The sequence below is a fragment of the Pipistrellus kuhlii genome, unplaced genomic scaffold (genome assembly GCF_014108245.1).
Source record: "Pipistrellus kuhlii isolate mPipKuh1 unplaced genomic scaffold, mPipKuh1.p scaffold_m20_p_5, whole genome shotgun sequence".
In the NCBI taxonomy this organism is placed as follows: Eukaryota; Metazoa; Chordata; class Mammalia; order Chiroptera; family Vespertilionidae; genus Pipistrellus; species Pipistrellus kuhlii.
Window position 1 is genome coordinate 77,343,551 of NW_023425551.1, and position 27,565 is coordinate 77,371,115.

Consider the following 27,565-nt stretch of genomic DNA (forward strand, 5'->3'; position numbering starts at 1 on the left):
TCCCAGTCAGGGCACATGCCCAGGTTGCAGACTCGATCCCCAGTGTGGGGTGTGCAGGAGGCGGCCAATCAATGGTTCTCTCTCATCATTGACGGTTCTATCTCTCTGTCCCTCTCCCTTCCTCTCGGAAATCAATGAAAATATATTAAAAACCCCACAATGAGTAAAGATGGAAAACACTAAAATGTAATACATTAATAACCACCCAGGAAAGAATCGGCCTGACTTTTGAGCAGAGTGTTCCGGGCGCCCTCAGAGGGCGGAAGGACAGCAGAGAAACCCTGACCTGCTCGCAGGACGTTGTAGTTGTAGGGGTGCCGGTGGGGTGATTCAGAGCCAGTGAGTAAAGATATTGAAGTTGCTGGGAACCGGAGTTCTCACCATGGGAGGAAGGAGACAGCAACATGAAAGAAGGGAAGACAAGGCACAGCCCTGAGGGGTACCATTGGAATCGGGCCTGTTAGTATCGGCCTGTGATGCTTTAAAAATTACGTACTTCCTAGCTCATCCACCGAGAGGGGCTCCAGCAGCGCGCGCGCGCGCACACACACACACACACACACACACACACACACACAGAAATAAATGCTCTTATATGTGATGTCGCTGTAGACATATAAATATACAGAGGTTTAAATATAGAAAAAGAAAAGGCAAATGGAACCGAATGTTAGTAATCAGTGAATCTCAGTGAAGGGTCTATGAGAGTTTACTGTGCACTTGCAATTCGTCTGAGGGCTTGTAATAGCTCACATATCCGTCCTGGGAAAGCCTCTCTGCGGCTTCCCATTTGAATTGCACGTCAGTTGCCTTCCTCTGAGCTGTTCTGAGCTTCCGTTTATCTTTCCTGTGAGCCGGTGACGACGCTGCCCGCCGGCGGTGATGCAGGCGCAGCCGCGCGGCCTGGGAGCCAGGGTGAGACACGGCCCGCCTTGCTCTGCCGCCTTGGCAGGAGCCCGCAGCCACAGCAGCATTGCGTTTCTAGGAACAGGCTCCCAGGCCCTGAGGGCTCTCGCCAAGAATGCAGCCCAAGTTCTAAGCCCTTGTACACGACCACGTCACCTGCTCATTTCCAAGTGCATAACATGCAGCGTGAGCCCTCTCTGTGGAGGAGCCCCTCATTAGGCTCCACAACCTGAAGAACGTCCTGTGGCTGCTGCAGTTAACAGATGTTCCCTGCCCCCAGGCACGGGCTGGCGCGGGAGGAACAGCAGTGAAAAGAGGCCAGAGTTTCAACAGAATGAGCTTATGTTAAATGATGGCAGCCAGACGACAGCAAACGATAAACACAGATGCGTCAGTTGGGGAGAAAATCTATAGAAAAAGGCAGACAAGGAGGATTGACTCTGGGGTGGGGAGTGGTTAGCAATTGTGAAATAGGGCGGCCAGGAAAGGCTTCTTTGCCATCTCAGCAAAGGTCAGAAGAGGTGAAAAGGTGAGCCACAGTGCTGCGTGGGAAGGACGGCCAGGAAGTGCAGGTACACTGTGGTGAGAGCCTGGGCCTGTCTGAGTGACAGGAAGCCGGCAGCAGGTGGAGCTGGTGGCCACCAGGGTTGGGAGGGGGAGGGGGAAGCGGGCGAGACAGAAAGGGACCTACTAAGAGTAGGCGCGGAAGGAATCACTGGGCCTTGGAGGTCACCTGGAGGTCACTGTTGGCCTTTGACCTTGACTCAGAGTAAGATGGGCCTTCAGATAGTTCTGGCCACAGGCCTGATGCGGTCTGATGCACATTTTTAAAAGTCTCAGCTAAAGCAAACCTGTTTCTGTTTTCTCTTTCAGATAATGTGTAAGTTGACTCACAAATGGGTCCCTGAGGAATCCTTTTAATTGTCTCTCGCCTCCAGCTAACTTTATGACAGCTTTTCTTCTTCAAATAGCCGCCAGCGCAGCCACCAAAGGGCCACGGGCTCCTCCCGCGGGGTCGGAAGGGAGTGATAGCCATCCGTGGGCCTTGGAGCGACACTCACAGCTTTGAAGATGAAAAGAGCGTGAGAGAGATGAGAGGGAACAGAGAAGTGAGAATAAGGGAACGACAGAGGCCAGGAGGCCAGGCCTGGTGACGGGGGAGGCGCGTGCAGGGCGGGAGGGCACGGGGACTCTGGGCTGCCCGTGAGGGCCCACGACCAGATGAGGACGTGGCTGCGGCTGCAGGTAAGTGACGGGAGAGGGCACGGCACACGCCGTCTCAACCATCACAGCTCAGAGCCTTCCAAGGGCCTGCTGGTCTCTCTCTCCTTCCTAAAACCGCCCTCCTAGAGCAGACTTGTGGCCTTGCATCAGTGGGCCGGAGGAGACCGCCCAGAGGAGGTGAGCAGGGGCCTCTCCGAGGAGCCAGAGGCTCTGCCTGCAGGTGCGACATCCGAAGGGGTGGGTGAGCGATGAGACCGCCTCCAAAGGAGGGTCCCGAAAGGGGCTTGAAACCTGAATGTCCTTCCCACCTCTTCACCCGCCTCCGGCCTGTGGGATGGGAGCAGGGACCTCCCTCGCAGCCTCTCCTCGCCTGCCCTGTGCGCCCAGCTCCCTGCCCGGTGCCACAGGGACGGTTAGGGACAGAGGCGGCCGTGAGCAGCCAGGGAGCAGATCAAGCACAAGCACCACTGCCCCCTCCGCTCTCGGCCCTCCTGGCCCTGCCAGATTCTACTGAGGACCATCATTTTTTTATGGACTTTTTTGAGGTAAGAGGCGAGAAGGACTGTCCTATCGGGGGAGAGCATCGGCGCCAATCGCACCAGCTGGTTTTATGGCACGACAGAGAAGTAATCAGTGCATAAATTAGAGCCCTCACACTGCCATAAACTCCGGAGCCCCAGGATTTAGTGAGGGGAGAGCTGCCAAGATCCGACAAAGTTGTAACTGGGAGACAGAAAGTGACACAATTTTTCATAATAAAATAAAAAGTGGGGAAAGGAGAGAGATTAAGAGAGAGATGGAATGCGCGGTTATTGCCAGGCTGAGTTACAAACGGCTCCTTCACGTTTCCGAAGGGCCGGGCGCTTACGTGATGTCGGCGTTCGGATGCAGCCCGAAGACCTCAGGGTTGTCGAGGGAGGGCAGCGACTGGATGTACTCGAAATACTGGTCCAGGGTTTTGCAGACGGGGATTTTATATCCGGTGTAAAAGCAAAACGACGGTTCGAACATCTTCTCACTGAACCAGACCTGTGCGGGAGAGAACACAGAAGAAATAAAATCGATAAACATCTAAATGAAAACTGCGACTGGAAAAGAGAAAGGGTTGCCTTATTTCCATTTTAATAGTTTTTAATATTGAGGTTGAAAGCACCCAAACGCGGCCGCTGACAGGATAATGAGCTCGCAGAGGAAGAAAAGATGCGAAGGCAATGGAGCTCCGGCCTGGTCCGCAGCAGAGAAGCTATTTGCTGACAGTGGGGAGTGGAGCCGGCCTCGCAAGTCTGCTCCTGGGTCCAGTATCTGGCTGACCCACCGGCCCCGTGTGTGTGTATGTGTGTGTGTGTGTGTGTGTGTGTGTCTGTGTCTCAAGATTTTTAATTTATTCTTAGGGAGAGAAGAAGGGAGAGGAAGAAGAAGAGGGAAAAGGAGGAGAGAGAGAAAGAAAGAGAGAAAGACATCCATGTGAAAATGGAACATTGAGCAGCTGCTTCCTGCATGCCCTCTATTGGGGATGGAGCCCTGGGTCATGTGTCCTGACTGGGAATTGAACAGGCAACATTTCTGCGCACTGCCAGGACTCGATCCCTCTTTTAAAGAGGAGTGGCAATGCATGCAGAAGGGATGAGGCAACATACACACACACATACTCACACAAGACAGTTTCTGGCCTTTTCAGTGCTCCCTTCTCCCCAGCAGGGGCTGGGTCTGTGCTCAGAGCAGCACTGGGCACAGCACGAGGCCAGGAACACTTCCCAGCCTCTCCCTCCCGCCCTGCGCCGGAGCGCTCCCCTGTTAATTAAGTTCTGTCCTTGGCCACAAGAAGCAAATGTATCCAACCGCCTTATTGTTCGCCTTAAGGACATCCTTTCCTCATTCCATATGAGCTGATTACGTGTAATGTAACAGCGAGAGCACAAATATATACTTGGTCTGAATAGACTTATTCGGAAGAGGAAAAAATAATGCCAAATGCCTACCAGCCCGATTTGAGACAATGACTTTAGTGTCTAACTGAGCAATTTTCCCGGTCGGAAGGGAACTAATGGGGAGACAGAGGAGCAGAAAAGCAGGCGGGTGTCTGAGTCTCTCGAGGACGCCACGCGGAAAGAGGCGGGGCTGTGCTTACTCTGGCTAACCACACCCGCGCCAGTATCTTCTCTCCGTCGCCCCTTTTCCCACTCTTTTTAGGGCCAGCGATTGTTCTGAATATGAAATGCCCCGTGCACCTGTTCTCCCGGCTGCTCTCTTTGCCGCACTCCTAGCCTATTCAACGTCTACGCATGAGGCACGGAGCTTAGAATGAGAACAGGATGCGAAGATGAGGCACGCACAGTCCTTTCCTTAAAAAGGAGCTTGAGACCCGATGGAGGGCTATGCTGATAACATAATAGCCTCAGTACAAAGTGCACGGAGGCGAGAGCCAGGGAAATGGAAATAAGCCAAGTACTAAGGAGGCTTAACGCAGGAGAAAAGCATAGCCAGACCTGTATAGGAGGGAAACTGGAAGAAATAAGATGAGGTAGTCAGGTAAGGCTTCAGCTAGGAGGTGATCTTGGAGGTAAACCTTGAAGGACAGGATTGCGACAGAGGGACTTGTGATGGGGAGACTATTAATACACTGATGCACACGTGAGGCCAGTGGGAGAAATGATGACGAAGGCTCAGGTAAATCTAGTGTGGAGGTGAGAGAGAGGACAGAGACGGGAAGGGGGGCCATGTTATGGATGACTGTCTTTTGTCAGGATGATGAGGTGCTAATTTAAGAAGTGGAGAACAGGTGGAAATTATTAGAGAGCATAGTGCTGTGATCGTGGTCATTCGGAGACAGATTATGTTCTTGGGGATGGGGATGAGGAGGCAGGGGAAGGCCAGGGTCCTCAGCACATAGAGCACCAGTGACTACGTGGGCTCAGTGTTGTCAGGTGACATCTACACCTATAAAAGCCTAAGCCGCCGTTAAGCACTATGACGTGCACTGACCACCAGGGGGCAGATGCTCAACGCTAACTTCCTGCAGCGGCCAACCTCCCAAGATTCCTCCCCCAGGGAGAGATTGCCACCCAGGCCAAGGGACCTCACACATGTATGAATTCATGCATCAGGCCTCTAGTATATCTATAAAAGCAAATAGAAGTCTCCACCTGTTTTTCCATTAGTTTATTTACATGTACACAAATAGTTGGATTCACTAACACAAATAGCTGAATTTCATCCAATTTGGAGCACATTTTGGAGATATATTAAAAATACAGAATATGAAGTCTACATGGAATTACTGTGGGAGATTCTAGAAGGTACTTACAAAGACATGCAGTCATACTCCAAAGACAAATAAGGTTCTACAGCTGTTGGTTTTAGGAAAGACACACCATAAGTTGCTGAGAATAGAGAAAAGATTAGCCTCAAACTGAAAGTTACAGGAATGGAGGATCCCTCTGGAAGGCACTGATACACAATTAAACCAATTCTCTCTCGGGCAACGGTAGGTAACATAAGGTGAAGAGGCCACAGAGAGGTTAGATCCCCTGGTTAGAAGGTAAGATGAAGCTGAGGTTGAGCTATCTTTTTCTCCTTTGACCCTCGGATACAGAGGTGAGTTTATCATATTCCTTGATTTTATGTTCTCATGAGTCTAAGCACCTTCCACCTTAGTCTTTTTCCCCATTCATCCCTGATATCCACTCCCCATCTCCTTCCCTCCGAGGGCATCTACTGAAATGTCCTCCATATATGTCCTCGACGATGCATTTATCCTTGTGAAATACACACATATCACTTTATAGATCTCATTTGATTTCATTAACCTCTGCACCCAACAGTAAGTTTCTAAGATCTGTGCATGCTGTCATATGGATCGCTTCCTCCAAGGGCTGCATTGTGTCCCACGGCAGGCCTCCAGGACATTTAACTCCTCCATCCCCCTGAAGACTCCTAGGTTGCCTTCAACTTCCCACACAACAGCACCATGAGCATTTGCGTCGACATATTCATTTGTAGACTCTTCCTAGAAATATTCTGGGATGTACAGTGTACCTACCCAAGATACTTCATTTTAGTAAATTTTACCCAACAGCTTTCCAGGAGGTCTGGACCAGTCTGATGTCCAGCAGCCTGACTCCTGCCTTTGCCATCCTTACCGACACACACCTCTCCACACACGGCTCCAGAAAAACGTGTAAAGGGTTGAAAGAAAATTCAGCTTTCCGGTAAACCCCCAATTTACCAAGTACCCCCAAAAGCTTGTGGTTTTTAATTTTGTTGAGGTTTTAATTTTGTTTAGAGGAGGGAAATCATTGAAACAGAGAATTAGCCATATAGATTCTAAAATAAAGAACTCAAATAACCATAAAATACATATCTGATTTGCTCTCACTTAGGTAATATATATTGCTTCTTTAACATGTAAAAATTTTAAGAAGCGTTTGAGTCTGATGGGCTATTTATCCTATTCATTCTTGATGTGAAAGGTGAAAGCCATAATTGCTAAGAACGTTCTCTAGAAAATGTTCAATATGAGGGTTTTACTGGGCACAGAGGGGGAAAAAAAAAAAAAGAGCACTCCATCAATTTCCAATTGTCTGTCCTAATGGAAAAGATGAGAAAACTCAAATTATGGTTCATTTTCCAATCAGTTATTTTGGGGCTTGCAATCGCTTTGCGTGGTTTCAGAGGAAGGAACAGAGAAATTATGTGCAGTGTTTTCAAGGAGGAGGGGAGTCTGAGGACCCGGGCATGCGCAGCTCATCTGCACAGAAGACTCACAGACCACACGCAGATTGCCAGTTGGTTTGGCTTTGTTTTAATTTTGTTTTATCGGCCGGCTCTTTGCAGCAGCTCGGCTCTATACCTTCCCCACCCACTCCCCCTGCCTCCCTTAAGGCTGGCTTATCTATTACCAAAAAATGTGTTAGCTTAAAAGGAAAATGCAATAAAATGTGTCTCCGTGCCCTTTCCCAAAAAAATTGACTTACTCTAGCAAAGCAATTAAGTAGACGTTTATCAAAGTCGTCTGTCACTCTGCCTCCGTATTGCACTTCTCCAATCATGTACCGAACTGTACTCCACGATACGCCCTGCATTAGGAAGAATAAAGAATGATTCGCTGTCGATCCAAGCGAGCACGGCTAATCATTCCGGGTCTCTCCTAGGGGCCGAGGTCTGGAAAAGGAAGCCCCTATTCGGCCGCTGGAGCTTCTCACCGTGCTGCACTAACAGATCTTTGGCGCTTACACAACAGGAATGGCCACCGTTTGTTCACAAAAGACAGTTCCGCAAGGCTACACAGCCGTGCCTGCGGTGCTCACTGATGGTTTAAAACAGGGAAAGCACGCCCTGTTTCTCACCCTGTGTTTGTAATCACCTGTAATGCTCATTACGGTATTGCTGAGCTGTCAGAGAAGGAAAGGTTATGTTTAGTGAAGAAGAGAAAAATGAAGTCATCAACACTCTAATATGCTTTCTTAGCACTATGCCTTCAGAATCAGGACGAGAACAACTCGGAAATGCCTCACCAGATGTTTCTGCAGTGAAATCCTTTGGTATCTCACTCTGTGAGCGATAACTACATTAAAGTGTGGATTAATGTCCATAGCCATTTCATACTAGCAATGCATTTCAGATATGAAGTTTTCTTTTTATTTAAAAATCCCTTCAATACATCTGAGGTGGGAGACATAAGCATGCTTGATTTTTCTTTACTTCCTCTTGGTTAAAACGTTATTTTCAGCTTTGTGGCCCTTCAGAGCAACTATTTCAAGAGCACTGTTGCTTGTATATGCCAAAATGATCATTGCAGAATATGAGCCCAAGGTGACATAAGTCTTTTTAATCAAAACGTCATAGTCAGTTTATTATCCCCTTGTCATAGCAAGGAAAAGTGGTGGTTTGATCCTGGATTTCCCACCGGCCCAGGTGAAGATTCCCCGTGGCTCACCATCCCCCTGGTGTCCTGTAGATAATCTCCCTCAGGACCTACGAGGAGAGGGGAGCAGAGCGCCTGCACTTTGCGCCCTGCTAGCCCAGCACTCTGGACTGTCGCAGAGCTGACTCATTTGCTCTCCCCGGATCCAGGGCCATCACACAGGGGAGGAAACAGGATCATAGAGGCCCAGCAACTTGCTCAAGGTCACAGCGAGACAGATCATGGGCCTTCACAGCTCCCCTGTGAAAGGACAGCAGGTTTGCACTCCCAGCTCTGTGACCATGAGGGAGTCCCTTATTCTCACCAGGAAAACGGGGCTACCAGTAACGCCTTCCGTATGTGCCCCCCAGAGCTGTGAAAATGGGACTAAACCCTGCCTGTGGCCTAATTATCAGACCAGAGAGCTCAGTACAATCACTAGTGGCCATTGTTAGGAACTGTTGCAATTCATATGCATGAGCTCAAACGTCTGTTCAGACATGATTCACGGGCAAAAGAACTTCGTGTGGCTGGGAGATAACCCGTCACCTGTGGAGGCACAGGGGGAGGAAGAAAGAAAAGTGTGACTTGAGGTACGTTCTCTAGAAGTGCTCTTGGACTCTTGGCTGGGGTGTGAGGACACGAGTGTGCAAGAGTCCGAATGCACTCCAGGGGGCAGGAGGGAGGAAAGGAGGGAGGGGAGGGCTGGGCCAGCACCCAGCTGACGGGAAGCAGCAGGCTTTGTGCAGGAGCTGGGGGACCTCAGCAGGCTCTCTGAATATCACACTGAAAATGTCTATAGCAGCTTGATTAAGGACAGCGATAAAAATAGAAAGGAGAAAAAAAGTCACTCACCTTTTTAATATCGCATTCATCAAGGTGATTCTGAATAAACTGAATGCTGGCTGTAAAGTCGGCAGAATTGAACTCATAGGGAATATTCCATCCCAAGGGGCCGAATTTGCGGCGCTCCTTAAAAACAGCAGAGGAAAGGCCTGAGTGAGGTGTTTAAAGTGTATGCAGCTGATCCCTTCTTTACTGGTAACATGTAAAGTAAGTACAATCAAAACTGATGGACATAAAAGAAGTATAATAACCTTCCAAAATATTATTCCATGGCCCTAGAGACAGATGGCTTACCAGAATAAATTGCCAAACACTTGCCGAATCAGTATTCTTGGGTTTAGAGAGTCTAGGTCTCCATTGCCAACTCAAAAACAAACAAAATAACAACAAAACAGGTGCTCAAAGAATAGCTGTTGAATGAATTGTTTATTCATTGTTTATTCTAAATTAGACTCTTGGAAGTTTCAAATGTTAAATGTAAGGTTTTGAATTTTTGTTTTTCAACTTGGATAACTTAAGCACTCAAGAGCATTTAGTCTATCTGCTAGTTTCACTTTGTAATCTTGCAATTTTGGCTTCTGAAAACCAAATGTTTCTAAAACATGGCACATCGCTCTGATTCAGAATGCTCACATTGCCCTCACCCACACGTTCCATCTGTGAGGTTACTCACAGTAACTAACTGCCTTGCTATTCTGGAGAGCACGTCAGAGGTGTGCTGTGTCAGAACTGCTATTTCCAGGCCCGGACCACCTAGCAAACCACCCGGATGAGCTCAAATGTTGCCTTACCTCAGCTTCCCCCACCCAACACACAGCCAGCCTCTCGGGAAGGTCCGGTGATTTCTCTGGGTGACCTCCTGGGCTCTGACCCCACCACCTGAGATGAGGACCCACCTGGAGAGTAGAATCCCTGTGTATCTGTGGGGAGCTGTGATTACACTTCTCTACCTCTGAATGTATTTCTTGTCTCTTCTGCCTTCCCCAACCCAACACACACACACACACACACACACATACACACACGCACACACGCACACGCCCAATCTTTCCTTCTGCAGCTGCTTCATGCTTGCATCCTGACAAACACCACCAATGAAAGGAATCTAACTGAATGTTAGTTTGGACAAGTTCGTGGACAGGTCAGAGAAGAAACTCAGAAAGCACAAAGGCTTTAATTACTGATTTTCAGGATACACTTTTCAAATATTAAGTAAACCATGAAAATTAATTTGGGTCCAGATGTCTGGCTCTGGGAGATCAGACTGGGGGCAAACACAGAACTTTTAAAAATGTCTACCCCCCATGACTTCTAGATCCATACTTCTTTAGGCTCGGTTATCAGGCATGCGACGTTTCTGTGGTGTGACTCCCAGCTTTGGCCCTTAGCGAATTCCATCAGATGTGGACAGTCAGTCCAAAAAGAGCCAACAGGATTCCTTCTCCAAGTGTGGACTTGGGGTTCAGAATTGCTACTGGTGTTTACCCTAGTGAGCTCCCCTAAGGAGACTCAGCCTCCGGAGCTGGGAAGCACCACCTTCCACCTTGACAGAGAAGCGGGAAGGAGCAGAGGTGTGGCCTCGACGAGAGGAGAGACTTGTGGTGTTGTTCCAGGTGCAAGAAGGGAGTGTTGGCTTTCAAAGGTGTCTGCTTCTCTTTTAAAAAATTTTTAAATTGATTTTAGAGAGAGGAAGGGGGAGGAAGAGAGGGATAGAAACATTGATGGACTGCTTCCAACACATCCCTACTGGGGATAGAGCCTGCAATCCAGGCAAGTGCCCTGACCAGAAATCAAACTGAAACATCCTGGTTCATGGGCTGATGCTCAACCACTGAGCCACACTGGCCAGGCAGCATCAGCTTCTCTTGGTGGCTTTCTGTGTCATAGTTTCAGCATTCCTGTTGCCTTGGTGAGTTTTTCTAGCTACTCATAGTCTATACTCAGTTTTGAGCCTTGACAGTGAAAAACATCTCCCATTTTAGTCTCCCCTTTTACACTTGTTATTTGGGGTAAGGATCATGGCTGCCTAATGAGCATCTATATACACTTAGTGGCCAGATTATTATAATCACTGAACGCAAATTAATCTGGCCACTCAGTATGTGTGTGTATATATAGAGGCCTTGTGCATGAAATTCATGCAAGGCTGTGGGGTGGTGTCCCTCAGCCCAGCTTGAAGCCTCTCCAATCTGGGACCCCTTGAGGGATGTCCGACTGCCCCTTTAGACCCAATCCCAGTGGGACCAGGCCTAAATGGGCAGTCGGACATCCCTCTCACAATCCAGGACTGCTAGCTCCCAACCACTCGCATGCCTGCCTTCCTGATTGCCCCTAACTGCTTCTGCCCGTCAGCCCGATAACCCCCTAACCACTCCTCTGCCAGCCTGATTGCCCCTAACTGCCCTTTCCTGCAGACTCGGTCCCTCCCAACTGACCACCCCTGCAGTCCTGGTCACCCCTAACTGCCCTCCTCTTCAGACCTGATCACCCCCAACTGCCCTCCCTTGCAGGCCTGGTCCCTCCCAACTGCCCTCCTCTACTGGCCTGATTGCCCACAACTGCCCTCACTTGCAGGCCTGGTCCCTCCCAACTTCCTTCCCCTACTGGCAATCTTGTGGTGGTCATTTTGTGTCCACATGGGGGCAGGATCTTTGACCACATGGGGGCAGCCATCTTGTGTGTTGGAGTGATGGTCAATCTGCATATTACTCTTTTATTATATAGGATATACACTGAGTAGCATTCAGAGATCATAATAATCTGGCCACTCAGTGTATATAAAAGCCTAAGCAACCATCCTACTATCTGACCATCCAATCAGTATCTATGACACATGTTGACCACCAGGGGGCAGATGCTCAATGCAGGAGCTGCTGTTATGTCCAACACTAGCATCTGGCCTCAACTAGCAGAGAGTCTAAATGTGGTGAGTTGGCAGCTGTGGTTCTCAGGTGACACACCCAAAACCAGAGAGGAGGGAGCCCAATTCCAGGGTGCATCAAGAGAATCACCCTCTCACAATCTGGGACCCCTCAGAGGATGTCAGAGAGCCAGTTTCAGCCCAATCCCTGCAGGTCAGGCCACGGGACCCCAACTGTTCATGAATCCCTGTACCAGGCCTCTGGTTAGTTAATAATGATCAGAATGAAAGGCACGTTTTTCTCTCACCCTCTGGGAGAGGGGGGTCAAATTCAAGTCTGACATGGTGTTTTGAATTTCTTGAGTGGATCCCAGAAACATTGAAGTGATCCTCCTCCAGGTTATTGCAGACAAGTGTGCGTGGGAAGGGCCTATAGAATATTAATGTGAAAATGTATTCAGCTAACCCCCCGAGACCCTGGAATTCTTTCTGTCTTGAGGTCTTCAAAGAGAAGAATGCTAACCACTTACTGGTGAAATGCAAATGTTTTCTCATTTTTTAAAAAAGAGAATCAAATCTAAAATAGTTTCACCTGTGTTTGACTTAATTTTTAAAATTGACTGTCCAATTAAGACAGAAGACTGAATGAAGAGTAATTCTTTCCTCCCAATTATTGCAGCAGCCTAAACGGGCTCTATGGAAACACTCCCATTTAGAAGCACTGGGCAATTACAATTCAGCTGCTCCTTAAAATGTGATCTTTGAAAATTGCTCCAAATGCTGAGATTTGCCTCCCTTCATTTAAAGCATTTGCTCTTTAGGTTGGTTCACTAAGGCTGTAGACTGTTTAGCTCTTTAGCTCTTAGGGGAAAAGTCACAATCTTTTATTTCACAAATAAAGTCATTTCACTTGTTATTTGTGTGTGTGTGTGTGTGTGCGTGTGCGCACACACACATACTTACTAATCTCTTTAAATGACAATAAAGAAGAAACTCTGAATTATCACATTGGAATGCTATCAGGACAGACAAACCGTTGGGACCTAACTAGTCATTTGGAAGCTCAAAAGCAGGAGTCTTTGCTAGAATTTGGAATATTGAATTACCTCCAGTTAGTTTTTTGAAACCATGGGATGAGACCTATGAGATACAATAGAAAAATATTGAAATCAATGTACTGTCAAGAAGTGTTAGCCTACTTGAGAAAATAAGACATACAAACAAGGAAAGGGAAATGTGACAGTGAGTATAATTGACTGTCAACATTTAATAGATGATAAGCCTGAGAAAGGCGTTCAATCAGTGAATTCTGGGAAGAATGAAACAGAAGCCAAACCTGAAGAAGGAAGAAAAGACTGCCAGGCTGGCAGAGGCCATGAGCAAAGACAGGGGCAAAGCTCGGTCATCCAGGAGGCCTCGGTGAGTGTCCTGCAGCACAGAGGGTGGCCCTGGTGAGCAGTGGCAACCAGCGACCAGGGGCTGCTTCAGGGATGGAGTGCAGACAGACCTGAAGGTCAGGAGAGCTAACGCCGCTCAGCAGAATGGAGTCAGCATCCATGGTTAAGTTGGAGGGGGACGCACTGAGGAAGACTAGTATACTCACTCAATTTATCCAGCACAGCTCCCTCTTTTTATTCCAAAGAATATACAAAACAGAATTAGTAGAGAAAACTTGGAGTCCTGCTTGGGCCACGAAAGTAGAGTTGCTCAACAGTGTCATACTTTTAATAATGTCAAAACTATTTCCAATTTTATGCTCGATTCTGCCTCAACCCAGTGACCCCACCCCCTGCAGCCCAAGGTAGAATCCCTTCACTCGCCTCTTCAACACAAGGATCTCCTGGTGTCCCATCCTAGTTCTGTGATACCTGGAGGCAGCATAAGATGGAACATGCAGCCCACACTAGGCAATGGGAGGGAATTTAATATGTAAAAATAAGGAGCAGACATTGGCAGAACCACGGGGAAACTCTACAGAGGAAAGTGTAAAATATCCCTTTATTTATTTATTTATTTATTCATTCATTCATTCATTCATTCATTCATTGAAAGATGGAAATATGGATTGGCTGCCTCCTACACACCCCCTACTGGGGACTGAACCTACAACTCAGGCATGTGCCTTGACTGAGGAATCAAACCAGAGACCTCCTAATACATAGGATAACACTCAACCAACTGAGCCACACCAGGTGGGTTAAAAGATCTTTTAAAAATCTGTATCCTGTTACTGAAATCACAGTGAGAACATTTAAACTAAGACCTGTAAATAGATGATTACCTTTGAAGAGTGAATCTGTCAAGGTTCAAACTTGAGAAAGAAGAAAGTAAAGAAAACATTTTTCTGAATGAGAAACTGCTAACAGTGGTACTCCCTTGTTGATATGGCCATTTTTATTTATTTCGATTTTTTAGATTTTATTTTATTTTTATAAGTCAAGCTCATTTTTATCTATCTATCTATCTATCTATCTATCTATCTATCTATTTATCTATTTTGTTAGGCCTTACACAAGAATATTTTTCCATTGATTTTTTATTTATTTTTTTAAATAAATCTTTATTGTTCAGATTATTACAAATGTGATCCTCTTTCCCCCCTCAATTGCTCCCCTTCACCAGGTTCCCACCCCACCCTCTGTCCTTTCCCCATCCCCCATTGTCCTCATCCATAGGTGCACAGTTTTTGTTCAGTCTCTTCCCACACCCCCACTCCCCTTTTCCCTGAGAATCGTCAGTCCACTCCCCTTCCATACCTCTGATTCTATTATATTCACCAGTTAATATTGTTCATCAGATTTTTAAATTCCCTTGGTTTTTAGATTCACTTGTTGATAGCTACGTATTTGTTGATCATAATTTTTATCTTTATCTTCTTCCTCTTCCTAAATAACCTCCTTCAGCAATTCATATAATTCTGGTTTGGTGGTAATGAACTCTTTTAGCTTTTTTTTATTTGTGAAGCTCTTTATCTGTCCTTTGATTCTGAGTGATAGCTTTGCTGGGTAGGTTATTTTTGGCTGTAGGTTCTTGTTATTCATCACCTTGAATATTTCTTGCCATTCCCTTCTGGCCTGCATGGTTTCTGTTGAGAAATCAGCTGACAATCTTATGGGTGCTCCTTTATAGGTCACTACCTGCTTTTCTCTTGCTGCTTTTAATATTCTCTCTTTGTCTTTTGCTCTTGGAATTTTAATTATGATATGTCTTGGTGTGGTCCTCCTTGGATTCCTTTTGTTTGGGGTTCTGCAGGCTTCCTGGACTTGTAAGTCTATTTCTTTCCCCAGGTGGGGGAAGTTTTCTGTCACTATTTCTTCCAGTACTCTTTTGGTATCTTGCTCTCTCTCTTCTGGAATCCCCATAATTCTGATGTTGGTTTGCTTGAAATTGTCCCAGAGGTTTCTTACACTATCTTCAACTTTCTGGATTCTTTTATCTTCTCCCTTCTGCAGAGGAGTGTCCTCTGGCTCTTTGTGTTCTAAATCTTTGTCTTGATTCTTGCGATCTTCCAGTCTGTTTTATAATATTTTTTATTTCAGACAATGTTTTCTTCATTTCTTGTTGATCCTTATTATTTCTAGTTGCTCCCTTTTCATATCCTCATAGGTCTCATTTATTTTATCGGCCTTTTTTAGAATATTGTTGAATAACCTTATAATTGTAGTTTTGAACTCAATGTCCAATCTTTTATTTTCCTCCATCTCCTTCCTTTGTGTCCTTCTTCTTGTCTGCATTTTAGTTGTTTCCCTGATTTGATGGAATAGCTTTGTGTGCTAGGTGTTCTGGTAGAGCCCAGTAGCACAGCCTTCCCAGTTACCTGCAGTGGACAGTCTTGGTGTAGCCCTTTGTAGGCTGTGTGTGCAGTCTTGTTGTTAAGCCTTGCTTATTGTTGGTATCACTGGGAAGCGTTGATCTCCAAGCCAATTGGCTGTGAGGATCAGCAGTGTCTCAGCTAGGAGGGTTTCCGTACTCTGCTTGAATAGGGCGGGGTCTCGGGGTGGCGCAGACAATCTTTGGTTCCCTGTCAGTCTCGCCTTAGAAAAGTCCTGTTCGTGGAGAGTTTTGGAAGATTGGTTGCAGGCGCGATCGCACCTCTTTGGTAAAGGCGCAGACAAGCTTTGGATTCCTGCAAGTCCCTCCTTAGAGAAAGCCAGCCTCTGGGAGAGCTTCTGTGCTCAGCCACAGGTAGGGCGGAGTCTCGGGTTGGTGCAGACAAACTTTGTTTTCCCTTCGGCTCCTCCCCAAGTCCCGCAGTAATGGCCTCTGGCTTCACATACCTCCAAGAGATCTCTGCCCACTGCCTGACAGTCTGGCCTCTCCCTGTCTGGGGCCGTTTATCAGAGCAATAGGGTGATTCTGTTTACCTCTCGGACAAGAAAGCCAGCCGCGTTAGCTGTTCACCCTCTCCGCGCCAGGAGTAAGCCAGTAGCGAACTCAGCCCGGCCCGCCCTCTCTGCGTGCAGGGAGTAAGCCAGCAGCAATCTCGGTCCGGCCCTTCCTCTCCGCACCGGGATTAAGCCAGCGCCTTTTCGCGCACACAGTTCTCCGTACCTTCACAGTTCCTGAGGTTCAGCGTGCCTTCTCTCTCCTTCCCAGATGGCAGAGCCTCCTCTCAGCCAGCCGTCTGGTGCTTCAGGGCAATGCCTCCCCTGTTTTTCAGTTCTAAATTCAAATTTGTTGTGGTAGGCTGCATTCGGGGGTCTACCCTATGCTGCCATCTTGGTTTCTCTCCATTGATTTTTTAGAGAGAATAGAAGGGAGGGGGAGAGACACAGAGAGAGAAACACCGATGTGAAAGAGACACATGATTGGTTGCCTCCCATGATTGGGGCTGGAATCAAGCCTGCAACCAAGGTAGATGTCCGGAATCGAACCCACAGCCCTTCAGTCCCCAGGCCAATGCTCTATCCACTGAGCCAAACTGGCTAGGGCTGGCCATTTTTATTTAATAAATTATTTTTAAGAGCCATGATAAAAAATTCCAAGCCATGAAAAAGAAAATAAAAATGACTGAAGACTCCTCCTAAGGGCAGTAGCTGTCTGGCAGTTATTCTCAATCTCAGTGCATATTAGAGTCAATTGGGAATGCTTAAAAGATTGCGCACCCCACCCCGGCGCCTCCTCCCAGGGACTCTGGGGCCCAGGCAATGGCTGAGAACCTTTGCTTGAAGTGTTCCAGGGTCCAATGTGCTGGGCAAACAAAGGGTGGCATGTTGGCATCGATAGGAAAGAAACAGAAAATGTGATTCTGATCTTCTGCAGGACGCGTTGCGAGGAGACTACTAATGTAATTGTTGTGTTTCAAAGACCAAGACTTTGGAGGAAAATATATTTAAAATTAAAATCCTGAAAGGTGAGTGTGGGCTTGCTCTGAACCCCAGCATGGTGCAATGGTGGAGTTTTCCAGGAAACCACGAAGAGATCATACTGAGGCCAGCAGAAGAGGATGCAGAAGTGCTCTGGGGGCAGTGGCCAAAAGAGCCCACGCGTGCACCAGGCTGTTGGGAATGAACGGCTCCTGGGGAGGGCAGGAGGGCTGGCTGCATAGCGGAGACCTCGCCCGGCTGCCATGAGAGCTGGGCCGCTGCTGCAGTGCCTTCCTGGCCTGTGTGGTGGCAGTAAGCTCTTGGAGGAGGAGGAAGGGAAGCTGGGAGTGGGGAGAGTTTGGAGGAGCAGGGCTTAGTGCAGATCTGGCTTGGGCATCTCTGCGAGTTCCCGTGGAGGCCCTCTCCTCCGGGGTATGCTTGCTCCCACCCCAGTGACAAAACAAACTACCCTCTCCACCACTCTTCTGCCTGAGAAAGTTGACCGGCCAAATCCACTTTCCCTCCTATAGGAGAGGAGGGTGCTCAGTGCGTGCTCTGCAACAGGAACGGGGGCCACGTACCACACCCAGAGCTGGAGGGAGTGGCTGGCATGATGCCAAACCACGACTCATGTAAGAGAAACTACATGAGAGGTCCATGGAGGCCAGCATGGACCTCTCCCCAGCTCAAATCCCCACATTATGTGTCATGAACCAATTCCCTGTTCTTTTTTTTTTTTCTCTGCAGAAACACAAGTATACACATTATGTTTGCAGAAAGCAATGAATATCTGGGTTCACTTGGAAGAGTAAATCAATTAACAAATCAGGTATTTGGCTGTTGCGTCCAACACAAGAAAAATATGAGCCACAACCCATCCAATTCAGGCAGACTTTCCCACATTAGTTACATCCCAAGATCTAATGTCCACACGCATCACTCGGGCATCTATTACAGGCAGACCCGGTTTCCAGAGGTCTTAAAGTATGGTAGCAACCATACTTAGGTAAAAACTGCTGTTTGAATTTTAACCCTGCTATTCTGGCTTCTGTACTCACTTGCTTAAACAGATTGAGACCTGGAAACCCACAAAGGTAACTTTCCTGTGCCTATGGACTAGGACCACGGGAGATTGATTCCCACTGACTCCGCAGCTCCAGGAGCTGAAACTGCAGATAACCTTTAGAGATTAACTTTGCTCAGCACTGCTTCTGTACTATCTGCTTTCGCAAGATAGGCCCACATTCCAGCATCCAGCAGGATGTGGCTAGGAAAAACCCTGCGAGTTGTTCCCAGCCTTTAGAATTTAGAATTCAGAACAAAGGAAAATTTTTGTGGTTTAGACCTTTAAAAGGACTGCCTACACCTGGAAGAGCGCGGCCATGAGCGTGGACTCCACCTGCGTGTGGTGCTCTCACGGCCGTCCTGGCCAGTTCAATAAAGCCTTGCCTGCTTTTTTAATCAATCAGCAGCCTCCAGTGGTCTTATTTTGACTCCAGGGTCCGACTCCACAACAGTCTGAGGTGGGGCCTAAGATTCACCTCTTACAAACTACCAGGTGGGTCAGTGCTGCTGGCCCAGGTCTGCAAGCCCCTAAAGAACCCTAGCTTTTTCTGTCAAACTAGTCTCTCCCAACCAAGTTAAAGAAAATACTTAGCTAATATCACAGTAAACAATTCTGAAATTAAAAAAGAATAGAGGAAAATATGCTTGAATTGTCTACACTTCCTGTTTAGTCATAGAACTAGGTAACAGAATGTTAGAAATGGGGAAAATCATGAAAGATGAACTCCTTCTGCCTCTAAATGCCCTAGTGGGGAAACTGAAGCTCAGAGAGGGCCACAGCTTGGCCAACATCACTCACACAGCTGATTGCGGGGCGAGCACTGAAGTCCATGCCACCTGACACTCAGCGAATGCTCTTTCTCTAGCCTGCTAGATGGGGTTGTAAGACAGGGTCAGCCTTCTTTCCATACACACGGCGCTGTTAGCTTCATGGCCCTAGCAATGAAGGTTTTTGTTTTGTTTTGTTTTTGTTTGTTTGTTTGTTTGTTTTGTTTTTCTGTTTTAGCCCAAATACAAGTCCTGTTAAGCCTGCACACTTCAGTCCTACAACCGGACCACAGCCCTGTGTTATTCTGTTCAGCCCTCGGATCATGGCCACCAGCAACACAGGCTGCCGCACTGACGGGATGGAAAACACCCCAGTCCTCTCTCCCCGATGAGCACAGCGGGAGAGTTGAACCATCACCGCTAGGATCTGAATCACAAAATATATTATTTGTGAACTGGGAATTAAATAGCAGAGTTAAAGCCATATTTGGATTATCGTGTGATAAGATCTGGTGAAGCGAACAATTCCCAGATAGGAACGCGTGAAATGGGCTTCGGAGTGATTTACAACCACAGGCTGCCAGGGGCCCTGCGGGAAGTGACCACAGGGCTTTCCCTGTGCTCATTCTCTCGGGACAGAGAAACGCCACCCTCTCCACAGGGCAGTAAGGAACCTGAGAAATGGCTGGGACAAGGAGCCTGAGGGCAGATGCCCCAGCGTGTTCTGGGTGACACTCAACCCCTCTCCACCTTTGGGTGGGTGGGGAGCAGGGGCTCTGCACACGCCGCCCAGCCTCCGGGAAGGGAGGATGCAGCGAGGGGGAAGGAAGCCTGGTCCTCTCCCTGTCAGATCAAGGAGTGAACCACGTGTGACCTGCAAATACAGAATGACACCCAACACCCAAATGTAGAACAAAGCAGTAACAGAATGAAAACGTCCCTAGACAAGTGGCTGGGCAGCCGTGAAACGATTAAGTTGCTTTGTAAGTAAATGGTAAAAGCCAACAGCAAAGGACCTGGAGGAGAGATCACCACCGTGACTCCTGCCGACAGCCACCAGCCTCACCGGAGGGAGCAGGGTCAGCCCCTGAGCCGAAGCGGCCCGTGTAGGGCTCGGCTCTTGTGTCCTCCGCCTACAAGTGAACCTGACCTCTGCGAATCTCCATTTCCTCCACCACGGCCACGTTGGAAACCCAGCTCTCACCTCACTGATCCGTTTGCTCATCACACAGACATTACTGAGCCCGCGCAATGCCCCTGCTGCCGTGCCAGGGAGACTCAGCAGTCACCGGGCTGACACCCTGCGGCTGGGACGGGGAGCGGGAGAGGGTTGAGAGGAGCAGGAGGTGGTGAGCAAACAGACAAATATACACTTGGCAGGTGGAGGGAGAAAAGCAGGGTGAGGGGCCAGACAGTGCAGAGCACCCCCCCGCCCCGGGGAGGGCTCTCCGACAAGGCCCGGGACAGTGTGAGCGTCCCCACGGGGGCCGCTGCGGCCGGAGGTACCTGCACGGTGGAGTGGAGGAACGCCACTGTGTAGAGCATCGGCTTCCACATGGGCAAGTTACTGATGTCCAGGAGGTCTTGGTTAATCCCGGCAAACGTCCTCTTCAGGCCTGCGCGAACGCCCTGGGGCGGCTCGTTAGTGAACTTGAGAGAAGTCTGTCGCAAAAAAGCAAATGACAATTTTGTCTCTATAAATTATGGCCCAGGAGAAAGCGGAAATTGCAGTACCTCAGGCAGCAATATGCTTATAGTGCATAAGATGTGGCATTGATCAGAGCCGAAACCCAGTCCATCAGTCCCAGGTCTTGGCACCCTCCTGTGGAAATGCTCGTAGAGCCTCGTTGGTTCCAGGGTGAGGTTTTGCAGGGCCGCCTCCACTGCCCCGGAAAGCCCTGCTGTGTTCCCACCCTTTGGTGACGCCCATGATGCCGTCTCGACTTGTGTGACACTCAGGGGGAAAGACACGTACCCCCTAGAAACCAACCTGAAGCAAGGTGATTGGAAACCGATCGTGGGGCTCAGTGGTTATCCACACCCGGAAGCTTTCATCGTTGGCTTCGATGTTGATGATGGTCTCCAGCAGTTCTTCCATGAATTCCAGGCCAAGGTGGCAATTTTGCAGCAATACCCAGCCGCCCTGCATTCCAAAGGGTTTGCATATTAATTTCTTACAACATTTTGGATACGGTTTTAATAAAAACAAAATGGACTGATTCTCTTTAAACCTTTGCTTAGGGAGTGTGAATACTCCGTTTTGAGCCTATGTTTTTAGTAAAATTACTATATGGCAATGCAATCATTTCTTCTGCCACCGACGAAGCTGTTCACTTGGAATCAAGTGGGCTCCGAGTGACTGTATCCTGCCACCCCTGGCTCAGGACGGAGCAGGAATGAAAACCTGCAGTCAGACCTGTATAAGTACAGTGTGTGCACCATCTAATGGCAGGAAGGGGGATTTCAGAATCTGTAAGTTCGATAGTTCTGCCTACAGGAAGTCAGAACCGACTTGCCCCCAAACTCTAGTTACCATCGGAGGTATGCATTCCCTCATGGAAACTGGATACAGTACATTTGGTGACGTTTGCTACCATAAATACTAAGCCTCATTCTCTGTCACCACGCTTCCCATAATTCCTGAAAACACCAAATGTATTAAGCACGCTCACCATCAAGGGCAGGGAGCCTTGGTTCCGCCCTGGGCCATTTGGATGTCTGTAACATCATTCCAGGGCCATACAAAAGTATCAACTTAAAAGTCCGCCTGCTGCTTGCCAAAATCGGTTTGGCTCAGTGGATAGAACATCGGCCTGCGGACTGAAAGGTCCCAGGTTCGATTTCGGTCAAGGGCATGTACCTTGGTTGCGGGCACATCCCCAGTAGGGGGTGTGCAAGAGGCAGCTGATTGATGATTCTCTCTCATCGATGTTTCTAACTCTCTATCCCTTTCTCTCCCTCTCTGTTAAAAACCAATAAAAAAATTTTTTTTTAAAGTTAGCCTGCTCTATTTGGTCAAACGTTTAATTTACTCACCCTAAGGCCGGGGCAGGCCCAGACCAGATGATTCTGCAGGCCTTCCACGAACCCTGGGCCGGACGTTCCCTACCTCTGATCTAAAGGCTTGATAAAACTAGCTCTAACCACAAAGGTCACACAACCACCACTGTCATGTGAGAAAAAAAGGCCCATTAACCAGACATTTTGCTACCTTTATATCTCATTATATAATTGCCAGTGGAGCAGATCAAAGACAGCTACAAAACATTGAGCGCAGTAAGTTTACGGTAAGGTGTGCGTGCTGTGCTTTCTACCGTCAGAGAATATACGACGCCTCCCGGCTTAAACGGCAAAGAGGACGTGCTGGTCTCACTACGGGGGTGTCGAGGGGAAGCCAGACTTCAGTTCGTTGGTGCCATCACGGAACCAGGTGCTTTCTGGTTCCCCACTCCGCGTTCCACAGGTCAGCTTTATCCCAAACCCGGCGTCCTGCTCCGGGGGGCAATGTGGCCACACCTGGCCATGTGTGTGTGTTTTCCCCCGATGATGCCATGATTGTCAGAACTTCTCCCACACGGAGAAGGAGAGCATAAAAGTTATAAAGGCCAGTGTTCCAAAGAAGGTTAATGTGAATGAGATCTCTACGAAACTTCTCACTCGTGGAAACTCAAGTAATTATTGAAGACCCAGAGATCAACTGTCAACTCACTCAACAGAGCGGATCATTTAGTCTGAATAAAAATAATTATATGTAATTGCTTTGAATAGAAATTAAATACACTATATTATTGAATTTGATTAGGTAATAAAAATTAAGGCTCAGAGCACTTGGGAATTAATGGCCAGGTTGAAAATTTGATGACCCAGGCAGGGTTTTAGTTCATTAGCATTCTCTAGTCATTAATTCCCAGGCAAAACGGCACCAAAGTTGCTATGAACATTATGAGGTAAAAAGCTTAAAAATAAACCAAGATCTTATTTTATTTTCATAAATGGTGCAATTTCTTATTACGGCTGAAATTGCTATCTCCCAAGCATATCTACAAAATTAATGTCCTGTGACTTTATTAGGTGTGACTGAAAACATCCCTCAACATTCCACCCAGCTTGGGATTTTCAATAACAACCATCATCAATATTTAAACAAAACATCCTCAAATATTTATTTGGCTGAAACTACCCACTAATGAAAAATGCAAGTCTAATTTTAACCAAAAATTGAAATTTAACTATCTCAATCTGTCACTTCCTATTAATATTGATCATGAAATTGTAAGACTGTTAAGAGCTATATGCCTGCAGGGACTCGAAAGTGTGTATGCCAAATTGTCCAAAAAGAATTAGTGAAAATAGAAGGGAGCATATACCTTGGAAAATGAAACCAGCTTTTTTGTGAGGATGTCAGAAGCAAACTAGCTGGAGGTTTAAAATTCACAGGGGACCAAAGGTTGACTATGTCCACATAAACAAACGTGGAAAGGGCGCCTGGGCCTCAGGCAGACGGCTTCCCGGCGCTGCAGCAGTTCTGGGCGGGCCGAGGGCCAGAGGACACCAGCCAGGATGTTGCCTAGAAGCGCTTGCCCTGCCACGTACCTGCTGCATGGACATCTGAATCAGCTTCCGGGCGTGCACTTCCTGTCCCTGCCCCATGGAGATGGTCCTGCATTCTGTAACACAGCAGAAGGTTCTCCGTGTTAAAACATATGTTCTATAACAGGATTAGGACCAAAAAAAAAAAAAAAAATGATTTTTGAATGGTCATAGCCTCCCTCCAAGGAGCCATTGTTACTCAAACAGGCCTGGCCTCGGCTTGCACTAGTGAGAGACACCAGTGGAGCAGAAAGTGGGGGAACCACTCGGCTTCCGATGTGTGGGGTCTGTGGAGGCAGGAGCAGGAAGGTGATGGGGGAGAGGTGGCTGCCATGTTACTCAGAGGGAAGGAGGGGTTGGTTCCATGGGCTCTGATTTGAGGAGAAGCCTCCTTTGGTGTTTTACAGATGCTCGGGGGAGCCTGAATGGGGTTCCTACTCTTTTAGGATGCCAGGCTTGCCGTGTTCTCTGTCTGTTTTGTCTTCATTTGCATGTTTGTCTATTGCTGAGATGGAACTTGAGTGGCCTGGCCCTCTGAGGGCTGCATGCAGAGGTAGCGGCTCCTCAGATTAAATGGCCCCCTGGGCAGTGAGCGCAAACAGCAGGTGGAGATCCTCGGGGTCCGAAGTGCCGTTCTGATCGAGGGAGAAGACGCTGCTTTCGTAAGGAAATCTGCTGTCCCGGGCAGAGAACCACGTTGGGGTTCTGTCCTGCCATTGGAATTCCCTACATGGAAGAAGTCTATGGATCTTGCTTGTGAAACTCGGATGGGAAATCAAGTTTTAAGCATGCCTTCGCGGACGTTCTTGAGTTTGGGAGGTGTGATCTTGACGCCGGGAAAGGTCGGTGGAGACTTGGGGAAGCCGGGCACGCCTGGGCCCTGCTCCGCTGGGTGGGCCCGGGTCCTCAGACACAGACACGTGGGCTGCCGTGGCCAGAGGAGCAACGCAGCTGGTCCGGGAGCTGCTCAGAGAGGCTCTGAGGGGGCAGGGAAAGTCACGGGGTGGGAGGGGACTGGGGAGGCGTTTCCAGGGCACACCAATTACATGGCACCGTGTGGTTCGTGCCAGAGATTCCACCAGGGTTTTGGAGGGTGCAGTGTTGGGGATTATTTGTGGACTCAGGGCCCCAGGGAGAAACTGTAATGGACACCTGCGAGAGGATGGATGAGGAATTGCTACAGGCCAGGAGTTACTGAACAACTGGACCCCCCACCCCTGCCCCAGCCCCTGACAGGCTCCCTAATCTCTCCAGCTCAAGAGGAACCACGCCCAGCTCCCAGGGGCTTCGGAGAAGAACCCGCACAACCTACAGAAGGAGAAGAAGTGGGAGTGGGACTTGAACGGGAGGAGGCTCTGGAGGGCACAAAGACACCCTGAACATTTCTTACTTGGGAAGAACACACAAATGCTCATCGGGTCAACAGGGGAAGCCGATGTGGACAAAATGCCACCACCGCGTGCGTGTGAGCCACAACCCATCTCCCCTCCTTCCAAATCCTCTGAACGCGCCGCCTAAAAGGAACTGGCTCTGGCCCTGTAAGGCACTCAGGGCTCAGTTTCTCACAGTGATCCAGGTAAGAGGTAGGGAGGAGACCTGGAGGCCGGGTCTGACCACTTCCCGACATCTCCACTTCTATCCCCTGGTCCACGTGACCATCACCACTTGCCCGGATTTTTGCAGCAGCCTCCTGACAGGGGGCCTCACTCCCTACTAGCTTTTCTTCCCATTGCAGACTGAGGGGTTCGGTCCAGCCCTGAACTCCTCATTATGTCCATCCTCTGCTCAGAACCCTCTGATGGCTTTCCATTTCATCACAGCAAAATCCAAAACCCGATCCCAAGTCCTTACCCACAGACTCCAAGGTCCTACACAATCGCGCCTCCCCCCCCCCCCCCCCAACACACACACCTTTTCTTATCCCACTCTGTCACCCTCATTTATTCCCTTTTCTACAGCCACACTGGCCTCCTCGCACAGCCTCCCTGCTGTTCCCTCTTCCTGACTGTGTTTCCCTGTCAGGGGCACTGACACCCTCCCTCCACATTCAGTCTTCCTCTCTCCCACCCCCTCACTCTGCCCCTGCCCTGCTTCTTTCTTAGCCCATTAGATACTTTTCCCAGCTTATCACATGCTCACTTGCTTATCAACCATCGTCTGCTTTGCCCCACAGTAGAACGTCAGCTCCACGGGAGAAGGGACTCACCGGTAGCTCTGGGGCCTTACCCAGCACAGATAGTATATGCACTCAGCGGATGCTCAGTAACTATCTCCTTACACTTTTAAAAGTGATGTATATGATTCACATATCAGGTTGAAGTATACAGTTTGAATTGTGTTCTTAGCGTACTCACAAAGTTGTAGAACTGTCACTCTATTCTCATCTCAGAACATTTTCATCAGTCCAAAAAGAAAGCCTGAACAGTCTCTCCCATCATGCCCCCCCTCCCCCCTCCCCCCAACCCCAGCACTCACTAGGAAAACAACAGAGAATCAGCAAATGAAAAGCACAGGATCTTCTCTGAAGAGATCAAGGTTGGCACCATGGGGGGTCCTCAGGGAGGACGGCTGCAGAGGGGCCTGTGGGAGAAGCTGCTGTAGGCGGTGGCACAATTACTCTTTGGTGGTCTCAGGTTTGGTCTCATTTTTACTTTATTTTTACTTTTTAGTTGTTTCTGCTGGAGAGACTTTAGTAAGATTTCAACTGCCTTTCCATTTTCTTCCCAAATTAGGCCTGTCTCTCCCTCACTTTTCCTCTTCCCTTTAAAAACAAACATTTTATTTTTAATTAAGTAATATATGTTCATAGTGAGAGCCTTGGAAAATATAGGCGAGCATAAAGAAAAAATAAAAATCACCAATATCCCTCGCTAGAAACCTTCATTCTAATCCTTTTTTTTTTTAATTTTTCAATTTTATTTTATTCATTCTAATCCTTTTTAATATGCACAATCCCTTATGCCATTTCAAAATTCAAAACACTCCAAAAACTGAAAGTTTTGCCATAAAATAGTTTAGTGGCAAAAGCTGACCTGAAAGGATATGAATTTATTTATAGTTTTTATTATCACTATCTTTATTAATATTAATAATCTTATCTGTAGTGTATTATATAATATAAGGAATACTACCTGTCTAAAAGCTGGAAAATTCTGATTTCTGAAACGTATCTGGCCCCAAGGGTTTTGAATAGGGAACTGTACACCTATCTATATTAAAAATTTTATATATGTCTTATATGTATCTGTGTTGCATATATACATATGGCATTACATATATGTACATATGAAACAACACACATGTAACTTTATGTCTCTACTGTTAAGAGTATGTTGTGAGCATTTTACTGCCATTAAATATCATTGGAAAGCAGTTTTTCCTGGTCATTCAGCCATGACCCTGTTGCACATTTAGGACATTTCCAGCTTTCCAATATTGTAACTAGATTAAGCATCCTTGCACATAAATCTTGATGCGTACCCCTCAGAATGTTCTTAGAAGAAATTCTTACACATAGAACACTTGGGACAAAGCATACAGCCATCTTGAGGAGGATGGGTGCCACACACAGAGAAGGACAGGCCGTTGTCCCAGCTGAAGTGGAATGCTGCACTTCCTAACGCACTCTGACCCGCGGCTGCTCTGTGGCTCCTGGTGCCTCTGACTTACAAAAGTTTTAAAACTGTGTGCAGATTATCCACCTTGTCCCCTGGGTTGGGACTCTGGTATTGCAATCCAGGAAAAGGCAGCCATACTATGTAAGTATTCAATGCATTTCTTTTATTCTTTCACAGCTTGATTGAAACCATTTAAACGCCTAATCAATGCAAAACTTACTATGGGGTGTAATGTGAGGTGACATTCTGTTTTCTGAAGGTAGCCTGCTACCCCAACACTGTGTATGTAATTCATTCTCCTCCACTGACTTGAAATGTGAATCTCATCATAGACTAAGCTGCTCTATACTAGTATACTAGAGTCTAATTTGGGGCCTTGCATTTTGTTCTGTTGATCTGTTTACCTACTCTAAGCTATCTCCACACTCATTAAATTATCCCAATTGCATGAAGTTTTTAAAATCTGGTGCTGTCCATTCCC

General features: G+C 47.7%; 1 protein-coding gene across 1 annotated transcript in view; it reads right to left on the reverse strand.

Annotated features, from left to right (window-relative positions):
- Positions 1-27,565, reverse strand: part of DNAH8 (dynein axonemal heavy chain 8) — a 263,341-nt gene that overhangs the window by 26,815 nt on the left and 208,961 nt on the right. Inside the window, exons 82-87 of the mRNA XM_036414990.2 lie at positions 23,471-23,544; positions 20,868-21,020; positions 20,384-20,539; positions 8,888-9,004; positions 7,104-7,205; positions 2,999-3,159 (exon numbers count right to left, since the gene is read on the reverse strand). Of these exons, the coding sequence (XP_036270883.2) occupies positions 2,999-3,159; positions 7,104-7,205; positions 8,888-9,004; positions 20,384-20,539; positions 20,868-21,020; positions 23,471-23,544 (763 nt within the window). The remainder of the gene's footprint in view (positions 1-2,998; positions 3,160-7,103; positions 7,206-8,887; positions 9,005-20,383; positions 20,540-20,867; positions 21,021-23,470; positions 23,545-27,565) is intronic.